This window comes from Larus michahellis, chromosome 5 (genome assembly GCF_964199755.1).
Source record: "Larus michahellis chromosome 5, bLarMic1.1, whole genome shotgun sequence".
Classification (NCBI taxonomy): Eukaryota; Metazoa; Chordata; class Aves; order Charadriiformes; family Laridae; genus Larus; species Larus michahellis.
Genome location: NC_133900.1, coordinates 31934931 through 31962860, shown reverse-complemented (window position 1 = coordinate 31962860; position 27930 = coordinate 31934931). Strand labels below are relative to the sequence as shown.

Here is a 27930-nt window from a genome sequence, read left to right as displayed (position 1 = left end):
TTAATTAATTTCCTTGCACACATCTTACAAGACCAGAGTAGCGGAATTGTTTATTTCAGAACAACTCATACATATAAGCATGATTTTAGAAAGTTCAAACGCAACAGATTGTGATAGGAGTTTGTATATTTTAGTATCACTTATTTTCACCCAACTGCACACAAGAAAATTATTCAAATTACAAAAAAGCTTACTGCAATGTTGATTTTAGCAAGTTTTTTCTATATGCCACTTTGTAAAATTGTAACTGAAAATATTGATTTTTAAAAGGGATATACGTGGAACTTAAATATAAATCATTATTATTTTCACAAAATACAAAATGCTTGAACTTTTTTAAAATACTCAATTTTAAAGTACTGAATACTAAAATATTAGGGAGTTGATAAATTGCCGTAAATTTAACACAGGTTCCCTCTAATTAAAAAAAGTGGTTCTCAAAATAAATCAACAATTCCCTAGTGCACTTATAAAGAGAAAAGATCAAAAGCTGTAACTGGTATCTTTCCTTCCAGTGTTAATTAGTAATTAACAATCTTAGCTTCTCTTAGCTTCATTAGTACCTGCTCTGAAATAGTTTGATGATTTCTTTTTTTTTTTTTTTGGTGGGGGAAGGAGATGTTACACAGACAAATCCTGCAACAAAACTCATGAAAATTAACTAGCTTTGAAACTGCTTGCTCATTATACTTAAAAAAGGATATGAGACTCCATTATTTTCTTTTAAATAAGCACCCTTCTTGAAGACCTCAGCTTTCATTTGGTCTTGAGTTGCATGCAGTTGCATGTATTGCATAACTCTACTGGCCAAGTAACATCCTTTATGACAGTTCAGATATGTCTGATAATTTTAAGTAGAAATAAAAAAATACTAGAATCAGTTCTTTGTCATAGTACAGAAGTTGACAGCTCCTGCTATTTGGATTGACTGCAAGTCCTGTATTTGGAGCAAGGGGGACAGGACAGGACTTGTCACCATTTCAAAACCAAGTGGATTAAATGAATGTCCCTTTATGGATTTCAAGTGTCTTCCATTTGTAATTTGCTTGATGTCTTCAGTACTGATTCCATTTTCATTTGCATTATCCCAGCTGAATATTTCCTGCATACAAGGTAATCATCAGTATAGCAGTAAACCCTGTTAGTAAACCAGCATTCTGAATAAGGAAGAATGTGAGATCCATCTTTCTTCCCGTCACTTTCTCTCGCAGCATATCATTCATCTCTGGGAACTGAAAAAAGGGGTATTTTTAGGTAAGTATTGCCATCTCGTGGTAGTGTGCATAACTTAAGGCATTAAGAACCGAATCATATTGCTACTTTGGACTCAATATTAGAACTAACAGAGGGTGAAGGCAATCACAGGAACCCTAGTTACCCACTTCACCAAGGATGGTAAAATGAACTGGTGTTTTGTTCCTCTCTACTGTGATTTCACCTGGTTGTCTCTCATGCAAATTTCCTCTTTTTGATTCCAGCCGTCTCCTAGGGACCAGCTGTTGGCCCATATGTTGCTAGGAGCAGCTGCCCTTATATTGCTAAACGTTGTGTTTCTTCCTTCACTAGCACAGACAGAGAAATCCTTGTTGAGGAAATCAAAGATTAGGATTCTCTGCTTTATCTACATGCAAATTAAGTGAAGCTGAAAACACAGACAACCCCTCAGAAATAAGAAACCTGTTACAAATAGAAGGTCTGGTGGGCTGATGAGGTAGTGATAAAGCAAGGAAAAAAGAAGAATGTTGTGAAACTAGTGGTAACACATGCAATATTACATTACAGTGCAATGAAGAGATTCTTCATTCCGTAACTGGCATCTTAGTGGCAACATAATAGCAAAGGATGACTGATCTGCTGTGAACTGCAGAAACAAAGATACTTCCTCTGAGAGCCAATGGAAGTGATGGCAGATGGTTACTGGTGATTAAGTCCTCCGTATGGGGTGATTCAGAGTATGTGTTTGCTGCAGATAAAGTCAGCTACAGTTGATTTTGACAAACATACTCAAACAAGCTTTAAACTCTTCTCCTGTTGTGCTGAGAGTGGCATATCCAGAATGCAAGGAAGACTGTAAATTTCAGTGTTAGTTTAGAAACCTTTAGGCTGGGTGAGCCAAAAGTTGTATCTTTCTTTGATCTCACAAAGCAAAAACAACCATTGAAGGTAATGCAATTCTTGAAGAACAGACAAAGGTTAACAGGAAGTGGACGAACCTTCCCAGAAATCATTCCAGAGCTCCATAATCCTCTTGCACAAGAGGCAAAGACAACAAACCAGATCAGCTTCATGCCATACAGCAAGGCTCATTTGCGCACACACCTCAGTGTACACATTCTCACATGCCTACAGCCTCACCACACAGTGATCTTACTGGCAAAGGCTGGACTATGCCAATACTGGAGGAAAAAAGAACAGCAAAAAACGAAAGAAGGAAGGAATGACATTCTAGTTAATCCTACCTGCTTCTGGACAAGCAAACCAGAAGTGTGTGAAAATTGTAACAGAAAGTGGAAAGTCAGATCTCTGTACAAAGCACTTGAATGCCCTATTTCAGACTTTTCAGGGGGAAGAAAAATTCAGATAGGTAACTGATACAATCCAAAAACCTATAAAAAGAGAGAGAGATTGAGGGGGAGGGGAAAGGGAAAGGCAGAGAGAAACAGAGAGAAAAGAACAACAGATACAAAGAAAAGAATGTTACCTACTTTGATGGATTTAGTAGCAGATTTAATTTCACTCTAAATTTATGCTGTTTTACGCATCATGGTTGAGTACACTACTATTCATTATGTAAGAGTGAAACCAAACGAAAAGCACGAGCTGTTAAGGTACTGCAAACTTGTAAAATAAACTATTTAAATTGTTCATTTAACTCCAGCATTCATAAATTAATAATAATAAATATTTAATTAATAATAAGAAGAATTAATAACATAAATTCAATGCTATTACCTAGACTGTAATAGTATTTAATGAAATAGTCACTATAACTATATGACAGTTCTTAAACATGTATAGAACCAAACTGCGGTCTCAAATCTTTTCAAATTCAGGCTTCACTCTTCCAGTTCTACACTCAAATGGATTCTCACGTGGCAGGTGTAAATATCTTTGCAGATATATCTATTCTTGCAACACTGAATTAAACATAATAAAACTTAAAATTCTTAAAAGATCTCTTTAATTTTGAGATAAAATGTCATTATAAGAGTAACATATGGAATATTACTGACTGCCTGTGAATCTAGATTTTATTTTCCAACGTCTAAATCTGATCTGGATCTTAGCATAATATCTTTGGCTTATATCTTCTAGCACAATTTAAAAAATAAACGATAGACAGACTGTTTTGAATACAATTCAGCAATTTTTTTAGTCTGAAACAAGAAATTGGGGCTGGCACTGTTTAATTTAAACCAGAATAGAATTTATGTCAGGTTTTTCACTTAAACAACCCCAAAATTATAACTGTGGTTACACAACACCTTTCATTCAACTCAAAACTAAATATTTAGTTTCATTTTGGTTTGGGTTTGGGTTTTTTTGCTTTTCTTTTAAAATGTGGTTTAAATAAAGAGACAAATGAATCTTTGAAAAATAATGAAGTGAAATACTTTGCCACTTTAGAATGCTAAAACAAAGTATTTATACACTTTTTACTCAAATGAAACCAGCCCAAATTAATGAAAAGCTTGTCTCTCTCAAAGTCCTTTTCAGCAATAATCTGATCAGCCTTATTTGTGAACTGAAAGGCTTTCATGTTTCATGAATAAGTATAACTATTTGTGCACCTCCACTAAGGGTACGATTGATGACTTAACATGTAATAATACTACTAATAAGTACATGACACTGGCACAAGAGGGACAAAATAATAAATTCTATTGGAGAGACTTAGTGCAGTCTTTTTTCTCTTGCAGAAAAATAAATAACTGAAAATTAAATTGTATCTCACCATATCTGCCAGAGAGATGTACAGGAACATTCCACCAGCTACGGCAAAGATGATGTTAGGAGCAAAGTTGTTGCCTACTAATATACCAAAAGCCAGCCCAATGTAACAGGAACAGGCAGACATGAAGTTGAAAAAGAGAGCCTGTCGAGTACTCATTCCTGCATTCAACAAGATGACAAAATCCCCTAAAAGAAAGGAAAGGGAAAAAAAAGAAAACCGTCTTCAGAAAACGATACTGTGATTATTTTCTGATTTCAAAGGAAATCTGAAGAAAATACATGATTTGCATACAAATTATAAACCAGTGCCGTTTTTCTTCATTCAAGTAAATGAGGCGCATTTCCCTTCAATACTAAGGTAACTGAACCATTCTAAAGCAAGTAGATGATACATAATTGAGCTAAGAGCATAGGAACACAGAACACCTATAATGATTTAAAAAAAATTTAATACAACAGTGTATGCAGCATGTATGAACAGGGCAATTAATACCTCTCTAATATATATTCCCAGCTTCCACCCACCTGCACTTGGGAATTTCCTGTGCTAGATGTGTATTTTGGGGCTTGGGAAGTTTTTGATGAATATTTCTTCCACTAATTTTTATAAACTTTCTTTCAATCTATGCCAACTTTTGGCCATCAGAATCTCCTACAACAGTGATTTTCACAATAAACATGTTGAATGAAGTTGCTTACCCAGTTCATGAGGAAACTCTTCACACAAGATGGCTATGGAGGTACTAAGCCCTTGAAGCAGAGACAAAGTGAAAGAAGCACCAATAGCCAAACCATCTATGAAATTATGTACCGCATCACTCAGTGTTACCATCCAAGCAATGGTCCCAATCTTTGATAGTGGACGCCTGTTAAGACACTTGCATAATCTGCTTTGGATGGCTTCTTCCTGTAAAAAAGTAACACGATAAAGCCATTACATAAAATACAGAATAAAGAAGCCAATGAATCATGCTTCTGTCATTAAACGAAAGCCAAGCATAAAATAAAGCACTACTGCACATGAAGACCAAAACTCTTGGCCCAAGAAGCAAAAGGCACAGGTAGCAGCAGCCACAGTAACAGCCACATACATGTGAATATAGACACACATCCAGATACTCCATAAACTTTATTTCTAATTTTGGGCAATGACAGTCAAGTCCAACTATTCAAATCCGTTTCTACAAAGTGTATGTTTAATAAAAACAGCAGTGGGCAATTCTGACTGCGTGAGTTGAAGTCTCACAGCACGAAAACAACAGGCTAATACAAAACTGCAATGCACATACACACCAGAGATCTCAATAATTCCTCCCAGAAGTGGAAGCAATTTATACATGCAGTTCCATGAAATAATGAAAAACTTGAAGCAGATAAAAGGAACTGCCACTTTCGCTGGAAGCACAAACTAACATCCCATAAAAAATTCCCAGTGATCCATTCTGATAAATTTCTGTACACACATATATTGTAGTTACATAATATTTGCAAGCGTTCTAGCATTTCCCCCCTAAAAACAGGACTTGCATATAAGGCTTACTTACTAGTGCTTACTTACTGGAACACATACTCAGTAATATATACATCTGTGTGCCCACAGACATATTTACACCTCTCCTCCTCTTGTAGGAGAAGGGTGTAGAGTAACTCATCTTCCTCCTTATGAAAAGGTCACAGATTATTCCAAGAAATTTTTGTCACTTGTTAAAACGAACATTGCACGTTGTTTTAGTTTTGCCATATCAAAAGCAAACACTACCAGGAAACTAAATTTTGAACTTTAAAGAAATATGATTAATACATTCTTACAAAATCTTTAATGACAGAACGGTAAGGTCTGTCTCATTATTTGCTTACCAGATTCTTATCTGACATAGTATGTCTTTGTACGTAGGAGCTGCCTTGGGACAGGACAGAAGTTCAGGTCAGGGATTTCTGACTCAGGTGCCTACTGCACTACTTGGAACTTGTAGCTAATAGAGCCCTGGTTAAGTAGTGCCACGACTGCCATAAAACACACCTACAGCTCCTATTCAGTGCATAGGAAATCCTGAAATTATACTTTTAGGATTTGAAAATGAGAAATGGTATCCAAAAATCGGGATATTCCCTGCCGACTCAAACACATAGGTTTTAGACTTGTACTACATGCTTGCCTTTGCTTTTTGGAGGTTTTCCTCTCAACATTTCATCTAACATACAAGCAATGCCAACCATATTTTTGGGATGATTAATTTGTACCTGTACTAATTCTGTTTGGGATAGGATCACTTATGAGTAATAGACCTCTCTCTTAATCCACAAAGGCAACTTGAACTTCACTTTAAGAAAGAAATATTACAAAGCAAGCCACATAAAATACATATATTAGGTAACTGGAAGTAAAAAAAAAAAAAAAACATAAGTATGAGAAAATCCAAATACAATTAGTGAAGCTCTTCCACCTATTCATCCAGCTCCACGAGCAGGAATTCTGTTCCCCTATGTTTTTTTCTGTTCTCTGGTGCCAATCCTTCAAGCTGCCTATGAACTGATGGAAGCACTGTTTTGTAGATCATCCTGATTTCTGACAAAAGCATATCTTCTTTCTTGGGCATGTTTCTAGCTTCACTGAGGAAAGGGAGTTTGAGACAATGCACAGATTTTCATTTTGAATAATTCATGCATTTTTCTACTAAAAAAGAACATTTTTCTTTTGGAAACACAGACACACACAAAAACCTCAACAACAACAGCAAGTATTTTCTGATAAAGCAATAACATTAATCTCAAGGGATTGTATTTTGAAAAGGTATATTAGCAACTTCTATTATACATGAGAATGAGAGGTGGTGATGAAAACAGTGAGCAAATAATACAAATGTGCAAAAATGTCACTTGTACATCGTTATTTATGTTTGTTCCCATCAAATCACATTTGCTTTTATTTAGGAACCCTGATTAGGCCTACAGTTTTCTGCTGGCTGTAGGGGCATAACCGGCCAAACCACAGAACTAGGTAAAGGACTCATTTTCTGGTACCTGTAGCACAGATGAGAATTCCATTGACAGTCCAAAGCATTGCGTATGCATTACAAACATAAAAATCTGATCTCAAGGGGGTTTTTTGTTGAAATAAATAATTTACAAATATACATGCTGAACTCTCTATGCATGTATGAACATTGAGTAAGAGATGCTATGAAGAATTAGCTGTTGAACTCATCAAGAATGGAACTGACTAGAAACTTGCTGACGTTTGCGTTGTTTTATCTATGGACTTATTCTTTTTAAGTAATTGCAATTAATTTAGGAGAACAGTATTGATTTACTTCTAAAAATTACTTTCTTGATTCAATCTTTCAAAATGCAGAAACAATCATAGTTTAAAAACAAAGAATGAGTTTCTGAGAGGCTTTTGTAATATATATACAGCTATCTGCTGTTTACTTTATAGCTTTGAAGCATTATAATTCTTGCCTGTAATCTATTTTAGATAATGTCTTGACTTTTGTAAATTATATAAAGTACAATGACATTGCTTGTCTGGGTTTACATTCTGAACTTTACTAGATTGTGTGTCTGATAGAAGTAGATGAACGACTAATTCATATTCTTAATGTTTAAGATAAGGCAGACAACTGACAAGTTTACCCTACAAATATATAGGATTCCAAGGCAAAACCAAACAATGTCTCTGCTGGCCTGTTCCCACTTTCTTATGGTAGTTTAGCAGATGTCACAGAAGAGATGCCAGCTAAGGAGCTCTGTAATACCCAGCTGGACTATCAGGTCTGACTTTTATTAATTATTAGTGCAGTTCTGTATTATTTGTATCTCTACAGTTTATGGTAAACCAAAGATATCCTTGGTATTTTTGCTCCTATGGACACAATTTTTTCTTTAAAAGTAATGGCCTCCCCTTTGTTCAAAACTTAAGAAATTATACAGACACTTATTTTATCCTATGATATCTCATCAGGTTACTATTGCTATTTCTAATGCATCTGTGACTCCCTCAGGCATGAACGAGACATGTCCTTTTGTGTCCTCTGGCAGTACCCACAGGACCAAGAAGGAATCCTAACACTGCCTCCGGGCATAAATAAAGGCCATCGTAAAATTCTGTTATACAACTTTTAACGTTGTGGACACAAGGATACAGACATTTCAGCAATTTGTGTCTGAAAAAACTTTTCTTGAAAATTATTGTTGTCAAGCCATATAATTTTAAAGCATAGTAGATACAAATTTTGGGTCAGCACAAAAGAGGTTTCCAAGGTTGCAATTACTGCTGCAAGTGAAATCTGAAAATATGTCGCTAATTAAACCTTTAGGTTTACTCTGGCAGTCAGTCTGTTCCAGCATTAATAGAGAGATGATGATTGGATCCCCATGGCTGAAAACAGCTACCACGCTTTGGCCCGATCAGACTTGAAACTCCTTCCTTAAAGCCTACGTGGTGATTTCTGGCTACACTGTGTTTTCCCTCTCTAATAAGCTTTAGATTACAAGGACACATTAAAATTTTATTAGGTATGTGTTGGCTTATATGGTTCCCTCACAAATATCAAACGCCTGTGAAGCTGAATGCATACCTAACCTCACATCACTATCCTAGCTGTTCCCAAACCCCTCTTCCGCATTGGCCCTCCCCTTCCTACTAATGACTCTGAAGGCTACTTGGCCCCTTTGAACCTGCCTGGAGGAGGAAAAGAGTACTGATGGCTTTTTTGTTGGTACCTCCAATATCAGCAGACGGCTATCTACCACTGGGATTTCGCTGCAGCCAGCCTGCAAGGAAATTAGCTCTAGAATGAATTTTACTGTTACTTTCAGGAGGTTTTAATACAGCCTACTTTGAAGAAATGGAGAGGAAGAAAGAGTAGAAAGCATGAATTTTCATGAGAACAGTAAGTAGAGGAGAAGAACCTTTGTGAAATTTTAAGTTCTTAAAGTCAAGACTGCATGTAAAAGGAGATGTATGAGTATTCCACAAAGGATCCTGGGGTGATCTACAATACTTTATGATCACGGGCACTGCAACTAAACTAGTTGCTAGAAATAAATGCTACATAGATACATTTTATTATTATAATCTATGGTATGATTTGTTATGTTTATGTTATGCATAAGCAGATGGCTAGTCAAAACGTAATAATGGAATAAGTCCAGTTAAAACTTCTGGTAAACGGGGCAGAAGAACAACACCTGTGTCACTGGCAATGATCGTCTCTGCAGAGAGTGGAGGGTTCTTTTGTTTGTTCTATAAATCTACAAAATACAGTTTAGGGACATTCATAATACTTAATTCCCTCTTGGTGCCCATGCAATTTTAATTATTAAGCATGTTTCCCCTAGTTTTTAAAATGACCAGTATCCACCACACTTCATGACATTTCTACAGTAAGGACAAGTACAATTTTGCTACTTTAAACTGTATGCATTAAATATCCCACGAGCCTGCAGGGTCATAGCAGAACTCTCAGATTCTCTCCCAGCTATTAGGGCCTGCCTCCTGCCTCCTCTCCAGCTCCTCACTGCTCCCCACAAACAACTTACTGGCTAGAGAACATGGATGGTAAAACAGAAATCTCCACTATGAAAAAATCTGCCTTAGCCATCAGAGAATTCTTTCTATGTGTTGGGTTTTTTTTTCCTTTTTTAAATAAGGGACAGTACCGCTTCCCCCTGTACAGGGAAAAGAGTAAAGAAGCATACCAACTTTCTCTTCCTGCTTCCAATTTCTTCTCAAACAGAAGGAAGTTGTATTTGTAGCATGAAAACAAACATAGAGAGACATAGAGAACAAATTTGAAAGAAAATAACACTTAAAACAGGAGGAATGGCTTCTTTCTCAACATATTACCTCCATAATTTCCACAGCATCCAAATATACTGGACCTATCACAAGCAGCGCTCACAAGATACTGCACAAAAGTTATGTCGGTTCTTCTCATTAATCATTGATACAGAGGAATCAGGTTCTCACACTTAGGGATTTATGTAGTCAGGAACACAATATGGATCATGCAACACTAAAACATGCTATCACTCTTTAAAGAAACAATAACAGCAACAAAATCAAAATTACCTGAATTATCGGATTAATTATATATCTTTGTCTTACCCATCCCAACACTGATAGTAATTAGCTCTTTCTGTTGGCTACAAATTGGAACGCACCATTCAGCTTTCGTAAGCTTGCCCCAAAACACCACATTTTTTTCAAAGGGCTCAAGCAAGTTATAAACTATGTTTACAAAAACTTGACAAAAGTAATAAAATTCATAATAAATCTCCTTTCAAATATGCTTATACAATTGGCAGGGATAAAATAAATAGACACAGTTTTCATACCTGTGCTGAGACCACACTGATGCTGTCAAAACCATTGCTTTCTATGACGGCTGAATTTGCATAACATGTCCCCCCATTGCTGGATGATAGTGGTTTGGGTGGGTTAGTCTTATCTTGAGAATGATTCTGTTCACCATTTTCAGAGTCATCATGGCCAGCCTAGGTGATAAATAAGTAAGTAGGTAGCTAATTAAAACAAAAGCAAAATAATAAACATAAGAGAACAGAGACCAAAAAAGAAAAGGTGCAAGCACCACATTCATGCTGCCTTGCTTTCAGCACCAAGTAAATTTTCAAATGGGCAGCAATAAACATTTAAATGTTTAAATGAGCTCCAAATGTATCTAAGTTCCTAACTTAGCTCTTACTCTGAGCTAATCAGAATACATGTGGGGATTTTTAATTTTTATACCTTTACACAGAACCTCCCAAGCCAAATGCCTGACCATAAGTGATCAACATTCTCTAGTTATTCATGGCTGCTTGTCAAACAGAGCTTATTAGTCTTTGTCAACTGTTCCTAAAAAATAAAGGGCAAAAAAGCCATTTTTTCTATTTTTTTTTGGTGCAGTTATTACAAGTGATGGACAGTTGATCTTCATAATCTCCAATATCAGCAACTGTTTGGGAGGGGGGGACCTTAAGTGAGGTAAGAGTAGAAAGACAGGGCAGTTTCCTTGGCAAGATATGAGCAGAGAAGACCAAAAAGTTTGCGAGGTCCTTCTCTGAGACAAATTCAGCCTCACTCATGCGAGTACGCATAAAACAAGTACTCTGACATACGGGTAGAAAGCAGAGCCCTGTGCAATACAGATAACTGCAGTGTCACCAAAGCAGATCTGTGTACCAGAGCACGGGGAAACACAGAGCTAAAGTTACTGAAGGTGATATTCAGGCATTCTAAGCATAGTTACACTTTACAGATGATTAAGAAGGTACATATGTCACATTGGTTTCTCCTGCCCAAAGGGGAGCTACAGTGTCAGACTTCATTAGCTTCAGCTCTTACATATTTCCACTTTTTTTCTGATGTGTTTAGCTAGCACGGCAACAACTTGGCCATCGAGAGCAACTAGAGTATAAGCCAGTGACAGCAGACTACACTCATGTCTAGATTCTATTCCCAACTCTGCTTGTAACTCCCTTGAAAAAGGGAGATTGCTTCCCCTATCCACATGAATTTTAAACAGACATATCAGAACGTGTGGCAAGGCTGAATTCCTCAGATAAAATGGAAAAAACCCCACACTTCATTAAATTATCAAGTATGTCATAAAATATAACAAGTACTTTAAGGCAAGGCTCATTCAGGCAGTGATACCTTTTCATTACCTGATTATAGATCTTCAGTATCACTTTAAGAATCCTTTCCACAAAGAAGAGAATATAGAATCCACCAAACACAGCAACTGCTTTCTCAATATAGTTATCTACTTTGGGGTCAAACCCAAATGCCTAACAGTGAACAAAAAAGCAATGCAAATTAGTCTGTAATCTTCGCACATTTCCAGAAAAACAAACAAACAAACAACCCACCCACGCAGTCCTCTAAAATACAGACTGTCTCTCTACCCACCACGAGTTTCCATGAAGCTGAAATTATCAAAGATCCTGATCTTCTTAGATTTTTTTTAACTTGGATTAAATATTATCAGTGTTTTAATTCAGTAGAACTTTACATGAGGAATGTAGTAGTAGATTCCAAGACGAGGAGGGTCTACCATGTAGCCCATTAAAGTTCACTAGAATTTTACCCAATGCATTTCTCCTCCTGTCTAGAGGCAGAATAGCCCTTGGTCTTTCCCATGGCACAACTAGACATGGATCTTGATGGGTCTGCTCACCCATCCAGAAAGAGATGGTAGCTAATGTCACTGAAGCCCACCCACAACTCTTGGGAGATTGCAACCCACAGGCAGAACCCCACTGCAGCATGCTTCTAAAATTAATACACTTTAGAAACTAGTATGCAAACCAAATAATGATTCCTCTTGCTTACCTCTGGAATGAGCTGGAAAATCGCATTAGAAAAGAGAGTGCCAATGGCCAAGCCCACAAAGTAAGTTAAAACCTTGGGGAAATATGACTTCTTGAAGAGGGGAGTTAAAATCAGTCCCAGAAGTGATGCCAAATTAATGATAGTCACAGCCAGGAACCCAAATCCCCAAACTGTGGATAAACAAGCAGAAGTATAAAATATTTTAGTATAACACTCATTTCAGGCTGTTTGTGATTTTTCTAACAGCTAAATTGTCATGGAATTGGGAAAAAGAGCGATTCCCTGGTTGAAATTATACTTCACAAATATAAAAATCTTAAAATGCATAGATACTTAAGATGCACACCTGCAGAAAGGAAGTATCTGGAAACAGTCTTGTACTACCATATTAAAAATGAAAACTGTGGTAGCATAAGATCCGGAATAGCCTATCTGCTGCTAGTATAAATCAGGTCTCTCTACAATCAGTGAAGAGTAAAAATTAAGGCTTAGGCCAACAGTCAAAGTATCTATAGCGTAGACAGACATAAGACAAAACTTCTTACTAGTCCTAGGGTTAGGTCCAATTGTCATTTACTCCTAAGGAACTCCAAGATAGAAAGTCTGCTGTCTTAGCTGTACTAGACCCCAAAATCCTTCCTGATAAAGGATGACTCCTTCAAATCATCCCAAGGTATTAACTTTCTGTTCTTAACACTCCTCCTTCTCTAATTCAAAGTAGTTCTGCTACCTGAAAACACTGCCCACCACTGCTTATCAAACAGGTGAGGAGGGACAGCTCATAGTAGAGACAATTATAATAGAGAAATGAAAGGATGGACACATGATTTAGGTACACAACATGGAAAAACCTTTCCTAAGAAGTGTCAAATGCACCAGGGTTCATCATAATTTAGCTTCCTTCACCATAAACCTAGTCTCAGATTTTTAGAGTTCAGGCACCAGGACTTGTACAAAGCCATAGCATAATTATTCTGGAGTCTGAATTATAGGTTGGGGGCGAGGGGGTTGTTGTTGTTATTCATAAGCATCACAAAGTTGTGCCTCTATGTATGGCTACTGGTTTTCCCAGTGACATCTCAAATCACTCTGAGTACAGAGAAAAGCTTTAAAGGTTGCACTGAAGAGGTCTATAATGCTGCCCCTCAAGTGATGCCACAGAACCACAAAGTTATCCACATAGACAGTGGGTTTGTATATAAAAATTAACCACAAAAAATAATCAAAGCCAACACAATGTTGGCTATACGAGAACAGCTTGGTGTAATCCAGGAAGTTGCATCATTATAAGCTTTACAATACGTATGTAGAGAAGTTACCTGCTTAGCAGAAACTAACAGATCAGATTACGATCTGCAGCCCAACTTTCCTGCAACACAGTTGGCAAACACACTAAGCTGGATTCCTCACCTGCAACTGGGGTGGTTCTACTTTGTTCACATAGTGTAACAATTTTTCTATGTAATGAATTTGATATTATGTCAAGAACAGAAAGCATTAGAAACATTTAAAGCATTTGCAGAAGGTAAACCAGTGCCAATTAGAACATTTCATTTACCATTTTTAGAATAGAATAGAATCATAGAATCTTCATGGAGTCGTGATTAAAAAGAATATCTTCCTTGCATGTATCAATATTTCTACAACAAACTACACCATCATCTTAAAATTTATCTTTTGTGCTAGGTGAGATTAACTGAACCTCTTTTTCTATGAAAGCTTTTCAGGACACTTTTGTTTAATACTTAGCATAGAACTCTGATCAATGGCTCTGATCAACGACACACCTCTAGGGTTGAACACAACACCAACAACTACAACTAGTAACAGAATTAACTAGGCTATTTAGCACAGGAGTATTTTTAGACAGAGTTTTTCAAAATCAAGGACTGGAGAGTCTGTGATCTTTACTGACATGAAAAAACTTGCTTCTTTGGAGCTAGTATAAAGCACAAGGAACCAGGACTTTTATGTCTTTCCATGTCTAGTTAAGGGACTCATCTTCAAATTGTCATGTCAGGTGAACATATAGTTTCTGTAACTTGAAGGTTTCACTCTGTAAGAAAAAATGTTTTCTCAATCTGTTAAACAGCCCAGAATTTTTGATCGACAGAGACAGAGAGAAGGGAAAAACCACACAACTACATATAGGTAAATTTACTAAGCTACACAGGTGATTAATTTCCATTAAAATAAATTACAATTAAGCTTGTAAATATCTTTTTGAAATCAAGTCTATAATAAACAAACAGACTTCCAATGCCATCACAAGTCAAAAACCACTGTTTACAGTTTGGGATTAATATAGAAGCACAAGTGTCTTTCAGTTTTATATAAGGACAACTCTGTGCAAAATGCGCATCTTAAACTGAGTTAACAAAATAAAAATTCCATTTATCAGATGAGAAGCATTTAGTGTACTTGCCCAAATTACTTCATCAGACACAGGAAATTAGAACAAGTTTCAAAAATTACAATACAAAAAGCCAGTACCAATTACTTTTTACAACAAAAGACAAAGAGGATAAATTTATGAGTTGTATGTGTAAATCAGTGGATGACAAAAATGATAGGAGAATGGAGTGGAAAACTAAGCACAGAAAAATAGGTTATTCCCAAATTGTGAGAGAAGTTCTCACAATACTATTATGCTTCACTAACCAATGGTCTAACTTTCATGCCGGCACTCTTTGTTCAGAACAACAAAACATACCAGGACACCTAACTTGAAGTACATGTTATACATGATACAGCTTCCACCATTTTGTATGCTTAATGCAATGGGAGATGCCTCATAACATACTAAAAGGACTAAAAGGTCTGTAAAGGACACATGCTCACAAACGGGGACATATGTAGTATCCCCTTTTATCAGTTAAAAAAAAAAAAAAAAAAAAGGGGAAAAAAGTCTTTCTCCTTCCTGATTTACCAGAGATTACGGGTGCCAAAAGACATATGTGGTTTTACTTTTAAAATTCTGTCCTAGATCTGGATGGTCGAAAGAACTCAGGATTTTACATATTGACACTTTGTTTCTGATTTACTCACCCAAAGTGGAAGAATAAAAAAGAATTAAAGTAAGTTATTAAATAACCTCAGACAATGAAAGAATAAATTAAGTATTAGCCATCCCAGACATTCCAAAGATCCTGCAATGAGTCTCAGTAGTATGGGGACTAGTCTAAATTAATTAAATTTTAAAAGGAATAAAACAAATCTAAGATCTTTCCTATACGTTCTCCAGGAAGGTACTCCTGGGCCTTGTGGCAAACTTTTCTTTGAGTTCAGAAGGGCCTGAAGCGTAAGAAAAAAGATTACTCCATAATTACACAATTACAGGAAGAGGTACTTCCAAGAAAAATACCACAGATTGGGGAAAAAAAAAATAAAAAGGTACAAAATTCTAAGACAACCAATCTTGCCAAAGTTACTGCATTATGGACTGTATTTCACAACATCAGGTATGCACTGCTGTCTTAAAATTGGTTTTATTCACTAGGACTCCATCCACACTAAGATTTTCAAGTCTCCATGCACCTCAGAAAGCTGGCTAGTCTGACTTCATGGATCAGAGAAGACTGTTTAGGACGCACACTCTCTTCCCTGGAGACTGGTGGCACAGTCAGTTTTTGCCAATGACCACTACTCTTTCTGTCTCTAGAACTGTGTCCCAAACAGAGAGACAGCCAAGATACACAGAGCCACAGGAAATACAAAAAAATAAAATGGCAGGACTGCAAGTAAGATGCCCTCTTTAGAACACCATTACTCAGCATTGTTCCTTATAAGAAGTGGGGACAACTGTTTTGGGCCTTCCTGAGGCAGGCTCGGGTTCTTCCTGAGCCCTGTCCTGGGATGAAGATGAAATACGGGTATGAATACCTTTCTGAAGTAGCAAGCAGAGAGCAAAGAACCTGTTCGCCTTGGACAGAGGAATGCCACTGGGCATTTCCAGCTATTTCATGCAGCTCCCTGTTACCTTTCAGAAAAGCAACAAAGGGAAGGACATGAGTGTGCTCCTTAGGTCAGCTAGGTTAGATATGAGATATAAAAAACACCAAGGAAAAGGGACATGCTATATGCTGCCTTTTAACTTTTACTCTGCTTCGGCAGCACTTTTTTTTTAATTGCAAGTAGCTGTCCCATAAAGCTTATTGTACTAACTTCTTCTGTATGTCTCGTCTGTTCGTATTTTGGAAGACAGAATATTGTTAAGCACATGAGAGTCCCTGGGCAGAAAATTCACATAAGCAAGCTGGAAACACGCATTGAGGATTTTCCTTCATCGGCAGTAAGTGAAATCAGCTGGTCTCAATGCTGCCACAATACAGATTCATTTTGTGATGGGCTGGGGGTGTGCATAAATCAACATCTGCATTTAGCACTGGGCCTTTCTGTGAATCTCCCTTCAAAATAGGTACCACTATATGTCTCAGCCTTATAAGGTTGTGGTTTTAAAAAACCTAACCATGGGCCTTACAGATTTCTTGCACTGCAGCCAAGGGAGGGGCAGGAAGAAGACTGCCTTGCTTATCTGGCTACTGGACATTGCTTCTGAGCTGTCAGGATAAAAGAAAAACAAGAGGGATGGTCTAAATACCTTAGGAGGTTAACTATAGGTCAGACTTTCCATGTACAATCTACTTAAACAGCCCCAAACAAAAAAAAAAGAGAAAGAGAGATCCTACCCTCTGGTGCAAATATTACAGACTTCTTGACAATATGTGTCCTCATATGGTATAAGCAATCTAGAACAACCATGGTAAACTGATGCCATGGTTTCAGTGATTAATCAAATATAATTCTAACTATTTACTGACACAGCTAAGTTTTAGGAATGATCTCTCATTCTTAATAAATATTATCAAATATAAATGTGATATCCAAGCTCAAGATCAGCGCACCCCTATGAGTAAGAAGGAAACCTGCATGGGTGAACAAGGAGCTTCTGGAAAAACTCAAGTGGAAGAAGGAAGTTTACAGAATGTGGAAAAAGGGTCTGGTCACTTGGGAGGAATATAGGAACATTGTCAGAGTACGCAGGGATGCAACGAGAAAGGCTAAGGCCCACTTGGAATTAAAGCTGGCAAGGGATATCAAAGACAATAAGAAAGGCTTCAAGTACGTAGAATCATAGAACGGTTTGCGTTGGAAGGGACCTTAAAGATCATCTAGTTCCAACCCCCTGCCATGGGCAGGGACACCTCCCACTAGACCAGGTTGCTCAAAGCCCCATCCAGCCTGGCCTTAAACACTTCCAGCAGTGGGTCATCCACAACCTGCTTTGGCAACCTGTTCTACTGCCTCACCACCTCACAATAAAGAATTTCTTTGTAATATCCAATCTAAATCTACCTGCTTTCAGTTTACATCAGTAAACTACCCTCCTTCAGTTACACCAGTAGTAAAAGGAAGACCACAGAAAATGTGGGCCTGCTGCTAAATGAGGTATGTGCCCTCGTAATTGAGGATGCAGAGAAGGCAGAGTTACTGAATGCCTTCTTTGCTTCAGTCTCTACTGCTGAGGCTGTCCCTCAGGAATCCCAGACCCTGGAGACAGAGAGAGAACCTGCGGAAAGGAAGACTCTCCCTTGATCAAGGAAGATCGGGTTAGAGACCATTTAGGCAAACTTGACGCTCACAAATCCACGGGCCCTGAGTGCTGAAGGAGCTGGCAGATGTTATTGCAAAGCCACTCTCCATCATCTTTGAAAGGTCATGGAGAACGGGAGAGGTGCCTGAGGACTGAAGGAAAGCTAATGTCATGCCAATCTTCAAAAAGGCAAAGAAGGAGGACCTGGGAAACTACAGGCCAATCAGTCTCACCTCCATCCCCGGAAAGGTGATGGAACAGCTCATCCTGGATGTCATCTCTAAGCATGTGGAGGAAGAGAAGTTTATCAGGAGTGGTCAACATGGATTCACCAAGGGGAAATCATGCTTGAACAATCTGATAGCCTTCTATGATGGCACGACTGGCTGGGTGGATGAGGGGAGAGCAGTGGACATTGTCTACCTTGACTTCAGCAAGGCTTTTGACACTATCTCCCACATAATATCCTCACAGGTAAGCTTAGGAAGTGTGGGTTAGGTGAGTGGACAGTGAGGTGGATTGAGAACTGGCTGAATGGCAGAGCTCAGAGGGTTGTGATTAGCAGCGCAGAGTCTAGTTGGAGGCCTGTAACTAGTGGTGTTCCCAGTGGTCAGTACTGGGTCCAGTCTTGGTCAACATATTCATCAACGACCTGGATGAGGGGATAGAGTGCACCCTCAGCAAGTTTGCTGATGATACACAACTGGGAGGAGTGGCTGACACAGCAGGAGGCTGCGCTGCCATTCAATGAGACCTGGACAGGCTAGAGTGTTGGGCAGAGAGGAACCTAATGAAGTTCAAAATGGGCAAGTGAAGGGTCCTCCACCTAGGGAGGAATAACCCCATGCACCAGTACAGGTTAGGGGTTGACCTGCTGGAAGGCAGCTCTGCAGAGAGGGATGTGGGAGTTCTGGTGGACAAGCCGACCATGAGGCAGCAATGTGCCCTTGTGGACAAGGCGGCCAATGATCTCCTGGGGTACATAAAAAAAATCACGGCCAACAGGTCAAGAGAGGTCATCCTCCCCCTCTACTCTGCCCTAGTGAGGCCGCATCTGGAGTACTGTGTCCAGTTCTGGGCTCCCCAGTTCAAAAAAGACAAGGAACTACTGGAGAGAGTCCAGCTGAGGGCTGCAAAGATGATCAAGGGACTGGAGCACCTCTCTTATGAGGAAAGGCTGAGAGAGCTGGGTCTGTTTAGCCTAGAGAAGACTGAGAGGGGATCTCATCAATGGTTATAAATATCTAAAGAGCGGGTGCCAAGAGGATGGGGCCAGACTCTTTTCGGGGGGGGGGGCAGCAACAGAACAAGGGACAAGGGGGACAAGGGGCAACAGGCACAAACTGGAACACAGGTAATTCTGCCTCAACATGAGGAAAAAACTTCTTTAATTTGAGGGTGACAGAGCACTAGAACAGGCTGGCCAGAGAGGTTGTGGAGTCTCCTTCTCTGGAGATATTCAAAACCTGCCTGGATGTGTTCCTGTCCAACCTGCTCTAGGTGAACCTGCTTTGTCGGGGGGCTGGACTAAATGGTCACTGAAGGTCCCTTTCAAACCCTACCATTCTGTGATTCTGTGATTAATCAGAATGTTATTAACAATAATATTTCAAAAGTTATGAAAAACATTGCTGTATCTCTGCTCATAAATACTGCCATCAGGCACCTGCTCATCCAGCATCCTAACTTTTAACTTTAATTTAGCTAGTCTCTTGGAACAATACATTTACTTGGAATACTGAGACAAATAAATAGGCCATTACATATTTGATCCTGTAACTGTCAGTGCAACAACTGACTTCATTAACCAGCTGAATCTTCCCTGTCCTACATTTTTGTACTGCACTGTACAGTTCTGTGCACAATGAATACAGAAATAATAGTGAGAAAAATAGGAGGAAGGAATACTAAGGCTACTCAGCCATTTGATGATATTCTATATGGAGGAGGCAGCACAGAAGATGACATGAAAGCAGGAGTCGGAGTTTGGAAAGAATACGCGCATTTTCCTCAGTAAAACAGTCACTGGCTTCCCTGATGATGGGGGATTCCCCCACCTGCAAATAATTCCACTCGAATGTAGTCCCATTTAATATCACCTTGAGTTGCCTTGATACATACACATCCTGCTAAGTCTGATTTCCCACTGCAAATCACCTGCACAAACTTCCCTTCAGTACTCCCATCTTCTCTCTTATTAACCAGCTATTAGCGAGAGACCTTATGCTTCAGGGCACAAACCATTATCCAAATAAAACAGGTCAGAAAGACTCTTCCTTTAATGGACAGATTATTCCACAACTACCTACTCGGTTCTTCCTCCTTTCCCCAAAATACTTTGAATAGATCACTGTTAAGAGACAGGATATTTGTTTAGATAGTCCGCTGACCTGAAAAAGCATTTGAAGTTTATGTTCCCACTTTACAAATATATCTTCCTAAACAAGAACTCCTGTGATGTATACATAAATGCTTACTATTCTCCTAAGAAAACCCCACTCCAGTTGCAGTATTAATGCAATTAATATTAACTAACCTTGTAAAGAATGTGGTTTAGACGTATCCTCAAAGTTTTCATGATGATCACATGGGTGAAAAATAAGCTGTTGCAAAACAGCAGGACATACTGTAGAGAAGCTTGAATTTGATATGTGGCTGTTGTTTGGTATCCCATGCAAAGAAAAAATTTCCTCACCAGTCAAGCACTGTAATAAAAAGGGATTTTGCCAAATTAATATATTAATGCAAAACCAAAAAATAAGCCATACACTAAGAAACCCAAGAATTACAACATGAAAATACTGTAATGCATTTTCAAGGAAGTGTACACAGTGTTTGTACGCTGTGCATTAAAACACTCTGATGGCTTAATATGAAGCAGAAGTGATTCAAAGAATTTTAAGTAAGATAAATCACAAATCAATGAAACATGTTTTAAATAGACATTTGCAAATCTTACGCTCTCTGAACCTGAACAGTTACACCTTACAACGTATTTGGAAAAATAGCTTCAAAGTAATTAAAATCTCATGTAATTACAAAATAATTAAAATTAAATGCAGACCAGATACAGTTAAAATCTCAGTGACTGAGTGCGTCAGAAAATGATTGGTAAATCAGTGACTCACATAAGTGTAATGTAATTCATGTAAGCGACCACTTCTACTTTACAACAATGCTTCTCATTTATCACCCCCAATTAGCTGTTTAAAAATGGTCTAAATGTTATCAGTGCTCAACATTCTTCATTCATTTTATAGTAATAATTGTTAACAGCAAACATTGTTTTATAAAACCATCCCGGACCCCAATGAGATAAACTCTTACTTGTAATCTTCACTTTGCCTTCGGCTCAGGACATAACAGTATCTAATGGGTCAAGGATAAAGGTACTTAGTGCTAAACTAGGACAGGGGCAGGGATGGTTGCTCTGTTTGTTATTTTCAACAAAAAAGATAAAAGACAAACCACGAAATATCTTAAAACGTACATCTACAGAAAAACTGAGTATTTTTATATGAAATGTTCTGTACTGCTGAAGTCTTTCATCTAACACTTTCTGTTTATTCACATTCATTATTTCCTACAATGATCAATGAGGAAAGAGTGTTCTTTTTTGGGTATAAACAAAAGTGATTTGGCTTATTGCTGTACAAGGTTGAGTCTCGAGACAAGTCAAATGTTTTCCTTCTACATGAGACATCAAGTCAGGGCTTAACTCTCTCTGTAGCAAATCTCTGTGATTGCAGAAGCAGAGCATTGGAAGCCTTAGCAAAATAAAAACAAAGGTCATTCCCTGCTCTTTGCAGTTTTGCTAGCCTTCAGATTCCATAGCACTTCTCCAATAATTCAAGATTATTATTTGTAAAGCAAATTCCTTCTAGAGATAAGCCAAAGCAACTGCAAGTCATTTACTTCAACAGAGCTGCTTCCACTTCCATTAATAAATATTTTTCTAATACTGTCCAAAAGGTCAAAGGCTTGCACACATCATTTGAACATGACTATTTCTGATTTAGCTTGGAGGAAGAGAACATGCAGACCAATTCAAGTGACTTCAGCTAAATTACATCCTTCCTCTTTAACAACTCAGTCTAGCAGAGCACTCAAGTACACGCTTGAACCTAAATAAATAGAAGCATAAATTTTTTTAAGGCCAGGAGACCTTGAAGACTCAAATATATACAAGCAATGTGCGTGTGCTTTCATCTTCCAATGTCAATGCTAATGTCGAAGTATCACATATAAAATAAATATAGCTTGATAACAGAAAATGTTGTGGTTCTTTTTAAAGCCTGTTGCTCCATGTAATCTCAATGGAAGTAGTGTACAGAGAAATCAGCACTGAAGATACAGTCTTTAACATACATGAACCTCTGAAGCTTTCCAAACTGGTTATGTGCCTAATCATTTTACCGCTAACTCTGCATTATGGAATAATGTAAAATACATGGCTAGTACGTCCAGTGTGAAACAAAGAGAGGATAGTTGAGGTCTATAGGAATATTCCTATACAGTGCTTCTTGTATTAATGGCTTATAGAGCCATTTCTGGAAGTCTACAGTGAAATGCCCTAAGAAAAACAAGCCAGTGGGAGCTGAGAATTCATAACATAACTATCTCTAAGAGAAATAATCTTTAACTATCTCGTTCCTAGAAACACCGAATGGATTACTACTGTTTTAAAATACTAATATATTCATATTAATATTGGCTTACAAAAATCCAAACCATGCTATAGGTAGAAAAACAGATTACGGAGAGAAAATAAACCAGACACAGCATGAATTAGTAAACTTGAGACTTCGGCTACATACAAACAAATAAGAAGAAATACCATTGGACAAGAACTCTTTTATGTAAGGATGAGAAACAGCATTTTATTTAATTACTATTATTATTTTGATCAGGGACAATCCCAGAGGATAATGATTCCTATAAATGATTCATTGGTTTAAGCCACTTCATCCTCTCAATAAACTGCTACATACATGCATGAGCTAAAAAGCAAGCTTGCATGAGTTCACTGACACAATTAAAAGGATTAATTAAAAGATTAAATCTATTGGAAGCCTTGGATTGGAGCAACTCATGTTTGCACACTGCAAAACTCTGCATTTATCTTTGGAGGATAAATACATTAAGACATCCACACTGCTGTAAAAACGCAAGCTATTTATTTTGTAAGACTGACAGATGATCTCAGCAGAAAGGAAATTCAGCCTCATGGAACAGGGGACTGAGAACAAGGTCCTGGCTCACCGAGTCTACCATCATGTCTGTCCCCTGCTATTCAGTAAGCCTTGTCATAGCACTTAGGTGAGGGGGCTGGCTGTAATGTGACTGTCACCCAATGTTTAACAAACAACTGCAAAAAAGTATGACATAACTGATCATGTCCCTGAACGGTTAAAAAATACTTTTAAAAATGCTTTAATCAAAATTAGGGAGGACTTAAATCAGTAGAATTTACACAATTACAAAGTATTCAGACTTAAAAAAAATTAAACCATCAACTGGGTTATTCAAACACACGTTTACTTTTCTCCTGGTAAAGCTCTTCCAAAAATGATTGCCCAATATGGCATTATTTTTTTAAGACATTAAATGAAACAAAGTGACACCCAACTATCTAGAATCTCTTTACACCAGTGTCTTTATAAATGAAAAGCAGATGCCAGCTGACCACATCCTTTGAAGGAAAGGATGGGATAACTGGTCAGATAAAAATAATGCGGAGAGGACCTCTAACTGCAAAATTAACAAAAAATGCTACAGTACCAACCATCTTGTAAATGCTTTAGTCCCTTTTCTGATCTTCTGTCACGTTCTTGTTTTTGCTCTACCTTTGTTTTATCCGTAGCTTCCACGTGTGAAGTAGTAAGATACCCAACAGCAACCTGGACTGCAGTTTCTAGATGTTTCCAGATTAAATACCAGCCTAGCCCACACCAGGGCTGAGCACTGGGCCAGACAGTAGCAACAGCAACCTGTCTGACCAAGCATTTGGTTTTTTTTTACTTAGCCTGAGCCTGGATAAGGCAAAATAGAGACATATGAGTATGTCTTCCTCAACTTACTTGTAACAAATCAAAGCATCTAATACTGATGTGGTGGCACCTTTTTGTCACTCAGCACAGGTAAGAACTGGATTCTAGGAGACGACCATGCCTTCAATAACCAGCACTCCATGAGAAGTCATCAGACCAGATGAAGCTGCTTGAATACACGGATGTGCTTCAGGGATTTCACACACACCCCGACATGGTTAAGGCAGCTGTTCATGCTGGGAGCTGAAAACTGTCCATAAATGCTGAAATTTGCTGAAGATATTGTAGAAATAACACACTTGGCAGGTAGAACAAATAAGCCTATTTAGCTTATCACTGGCCAGGCAACATCAGATCATGGTGTTGGATCAAGACTATAAGCCACACTCTGTCAGGGCATTTCCCCTTCTTCCAAAAAGCACAAGTTGTAACTAGTGGAACACTACCAAAAAAGCCAAAATCAAAGCAGATTTTTGGGTTTTGACTCATCTTGAGGTGAAAATTAATTAAATCTGATCATGAATGTTAATAAAGATTTTAACTTAATTTTGTCCAAATGTTTTGTTTAAAAATTAAAATGCATTACATTAAGGCACAGTATTCAGGAGTAACATCTAGACTGGCATAAATATAGATTTAGAGAAGTCAAAGAAGGAAACGGGAGCATGATTTAAGCTGATTAAGTCAAAGCACAAAATAAAGGTGTTGTTAACAAGCTATCTTTCCAATGCTGACTTACTTTCCATGTGTTTTTTGACTAATACTTTTGAGCATATAATTTAATCCTGCTACATACACGTACAGCTATCATATTACGATGAACCCAATGACAAAAAATCAAGTATAGTTTCATGTTTTTATGTCTTGCTAATAATGTAAAATACAGAGTGAGTAAGCATGCCATCATCTATTATATTGAAATTGCTAATTTTATCCCTATTAGTAGGACAAAAATGTGTTGGGATTCCACAGTAAAATGTGAAAAAACAGCAGTGACCAGTATTTGAGTTTGCTCAGTTACTACTTACTTCTCTTGACAGGAAGTCTTAGCTTATATATTAATAAACGTGATACCAAAAATTGAAGAGCAAAGAAAATATAAACACAAAATCAAGGGAATTATAAAAGTGCATGATGAAAGACAAAAAAAGAGACCAAAAGCATAAGGAATTGGAGACAGTTTAATCAAAAATTCCAGAACAGTACTCAAAAAAATTGTTTTCTTTTTTGCCTCTTACAGGAAGAAAATCAGCATCTTCATGAACATCATAGGACATAAGTTACCATAAATGCCTACATGAGTATATGTTCAAACACCATCATCAACAAATTAAATCACTTTTTCTTCTCCTCAAGTTATCCGGTTATCAAAGTAAAACAGAAATCAAGCATCCATCTTCTTCTGGCTTGCACATCCAAACTCATTCAATCTTTAAGAGAATGGAACAGCTTCTGGTGGATCATTGTTATGAAAGAAACACTAAAACTAAACACTAATACTGGGACAAAACCAAGAGAAACTGTTCCTTCCTGCCACTTTTTGAATTGCTGTATCACCTTTCCCTTACAGATTAGCTCTCCACTAAAAACTACTTCAGGCTTGGACAAGAGACTCGCTGATAGAGGAGGGCTGTGTTATCCTGATTGGAAGAGAGGCCTATGAGTCAACTCACTAGGTCTGGACACTGAAGTTAAGAACTGAAAGTCTAAGATAAACCTTGTTTCCTCCTACATCAGATATTTGTGGAGCCTGAACGAACAATTCAGGTCTGAGAAAGACCTGAATCATTCTCCAGATGTATTTACTTTCCTCCTTTAGAGAACTGGTAGACCTTAGGCCTCTGGTGCTTTCCAACACACAAAGTTAGATTAGGCCACTTTATGTTTTCTGTCATAACCAGTAGATACTCTAAATTATCAGCTTGTAAGCACAAAGAGTCACAGACTTTGAAAATGATCCCGTCTGATTTACTTGGTATGAGTATGCATTTCCATGCACTACCTGACCAAGGTCATTGATATACTTAATATCTATGAGGGAACAAAAGCCAGGAGGCAAAATGCACTTGCTTAAATGCATGCACTAGCTGATGGAGCAGCCATAAAGCCAATTTTAAGAAAGAATAGAAGTAACTCAGCAAAAAAGTATACACATTTTAGTGTGGTACCCTAGATATTATTCAAAATGGCCACAACTAGAACAGGCCTGTAAAAAAATTTGTTTCAGTTAAACTTCAGATGACTTACGAGGAACACTCATTTAAGTGATAAGAAAGAGCATTACTTTTTTTTTTTTTCCCCCTCTGTAGCTTGTGCCAAAGCCTGTGTACGAGGGCTACGTGCTTTTGCAGAAGGAAAACCTGAAGGACTAAATCTACTCATTTCTATGCCCTTTTAAAGAAAGGTCCTTTTCATAGCCATATTCAACACTGTAAATTTGTATTTAGCATGTGTGGCTGGAAATGTTTATGTTTTAAATACACTGTGCTGGAACAGCGTTCAATTTGTGAGATTTGAAAGCAGTGACTCTGGCAAATACTGCCATGCTTATACTGAACACTACATTGATTTCAGTAGCATTAACTCCCAATTAAACCTCTGGTAGGGGTAAAGATATTAGCATTGCACTCTTTCTGAAACAAACGGAGCTCATCCAAGGTTTGTCTTCTTCACAGAACATGCAAAAGAACTACTACTACAAATGTTAAAAAAAAAAATCTCAAGGTCCCAAAACCATGCCCCTTCTGTTTTTCAGGGAGTTGAACCAAACCAGAGCAAACAGTCATCCCTGCTTTCCTTTCATTTTTTGTGACTGTGTCCTTGATTCCTGAGCGTAAGGAAATCACCATCCTCAAAATTCCCCTTCAAGGAAACAAACTTAGTCTAGGACACTACAGAGATATGAAATTATCTCTGTACACAATGTACATATGTACAGTGATGTACATAGCTACATATGTACAATGTACATAAAAGTAACAATGAACTCCGAGTTCTGTATAGACACACTAAACAGTAAGATTTTTCATGAAAACTGGTATTACAATGATATTTAGTCAGTAAATTAAACATCATTTTAAACAGTTTTTAGTAGATGCATTGATGGGTGTACACTTTGCACTCAACTTAGAAGAAAGATGTGAAAGTTTCTGAAAAAGGTTTCTTTACACAAGTAGATGTGTCTATAACCAAGTTTGTGTTATTACATGACAACTGTATTTTAACAAGTCCTGAAGATTTGCTTATACAACTCTCAGAGGGAAACACTAGCTGATTCTTGTACACTTTTTGCTGTTGCCCAGGTGTTATTTACCCAGGAAAAGTGCCAGTTTAAGAGCCGAGCAATGAAGAGGTAGAGTTAACCCCACAGACGGGGCACGGCAGCACGCAGCAGCTCACTGATGGATGGCAGCTTCTCCCCTGCCGCAAACCGGTCTACACCAGTGGACCAGTACCTTTACCCGAAACTCGGGCCCCGCGCCTCAGGAGAACTCTGTTCCCCCCCTCCCTCCCCGCTTCAACGTGAGGAAACACGACGGCGATGAGATTTAAGAAACTAGGGAGCTGCCCACCCCGCCTCGGCGCCCTTGTTCCTGGACGTGCTTTTCCAGCCTAGCCCGCGCCGCCGCACCCGGACAAACCCGGCTCCCGCCGCCACCCCGCCGGGGGCCACCGCGGTACCTGGTTGTGGTGCAGGTGGGTCAACGGCAGCACCGCATCCAGGGCCGGCGCGGCGCCCAGCTGCCGCAGCAGCCCAGAGAGCTGCCCAGCCGACAGGCTGTGGTTGGCCCCGAAGACGCGCAGCACGTCGTCAGCGAAGGTCGCCGTGGCCGGGGCGCCCCGCGCCGCCGCCGCCACGCGTGGGAGCATCTCCAGCCCCGCGGGACGCGTCGAGTGCCGCTGAGGGCCCAGCACGTCGCAAACCCTCCGCACCGCCCTCCCGCCGGCACCGCCTCTGCCCGCGGCTGCCGCCCGGCCCCTCCCCGGGGGGGTGG

General features: G+C 38.5%; 1 protein-coding gene across 2 annotated transcripts; it reads right to left on the bottom strand.

The window, feature by feature from the left end:
- Positions 1 to 26: 26 nt before the first annotated feature.
- On the bottom strand, positions 27 to 27930 carry SLC39A8 (solute carrier family 39 member 8). 2 transcript variants are annotated; one of them, XR_012587343.1, is made up of 9 exons: positions 27617 to 27930; positions 20422 to 20590; positions 12293 to 12462; positions 11626 to 11748; positions 10294 to 10452; positions 4654 to 4861; positions 3956 to 4140; positions 2460 to 2606; positions 27 to 1232 (listed from the first exon to the last, which is right to left on the bottom strand). XR_012587343.1 is itself a non-coding variant. In XM_074589458.1 (8 exons), exons 1-8 carry the CDS (start codon positions 27803 to 27805, stop codon positions 1083 to 1085), a joined length of 1353 nt encoding a protein of 450 aa, XP_074445559.1. In that variant the 5' UTR covers positions 27806 to 27930; the 3' UTR covers positions 33 to 1082. The 2 variants fall into 2 exon arrangements, 1 of the variants encoding a protein (XP_074445559.1); XM_074589458.1 differs by lacking the exon at positions 2460 to 2606 and having other exon boundaries at positions 33 to 1232.

Bases quoted from the DNA above. Each gene is read 5' to 3' on its own strand.
- SLC39A8 (XM_074589458.1), bottom strand. From the start codon at position 27,805: ATGCTCCCACGCGTGGCGGCGGCGGCGCGGGGCGCCCCGGCCACGGCG. The intron at 20,591-27,616 runs GTACCGCGGTGG...TTTTTATTACAG, and splicing joins CCCACCTGCACCACAACCAG to TGCTTGACTGGTGAGGAAAT. The intron at 10,453-11,625 runs GTAATGAAAAGG...TTTATCACCTAG, and splicing joins TACTGAAGATCTATAATCAG to GCTGGCCATGATGACTCTGA.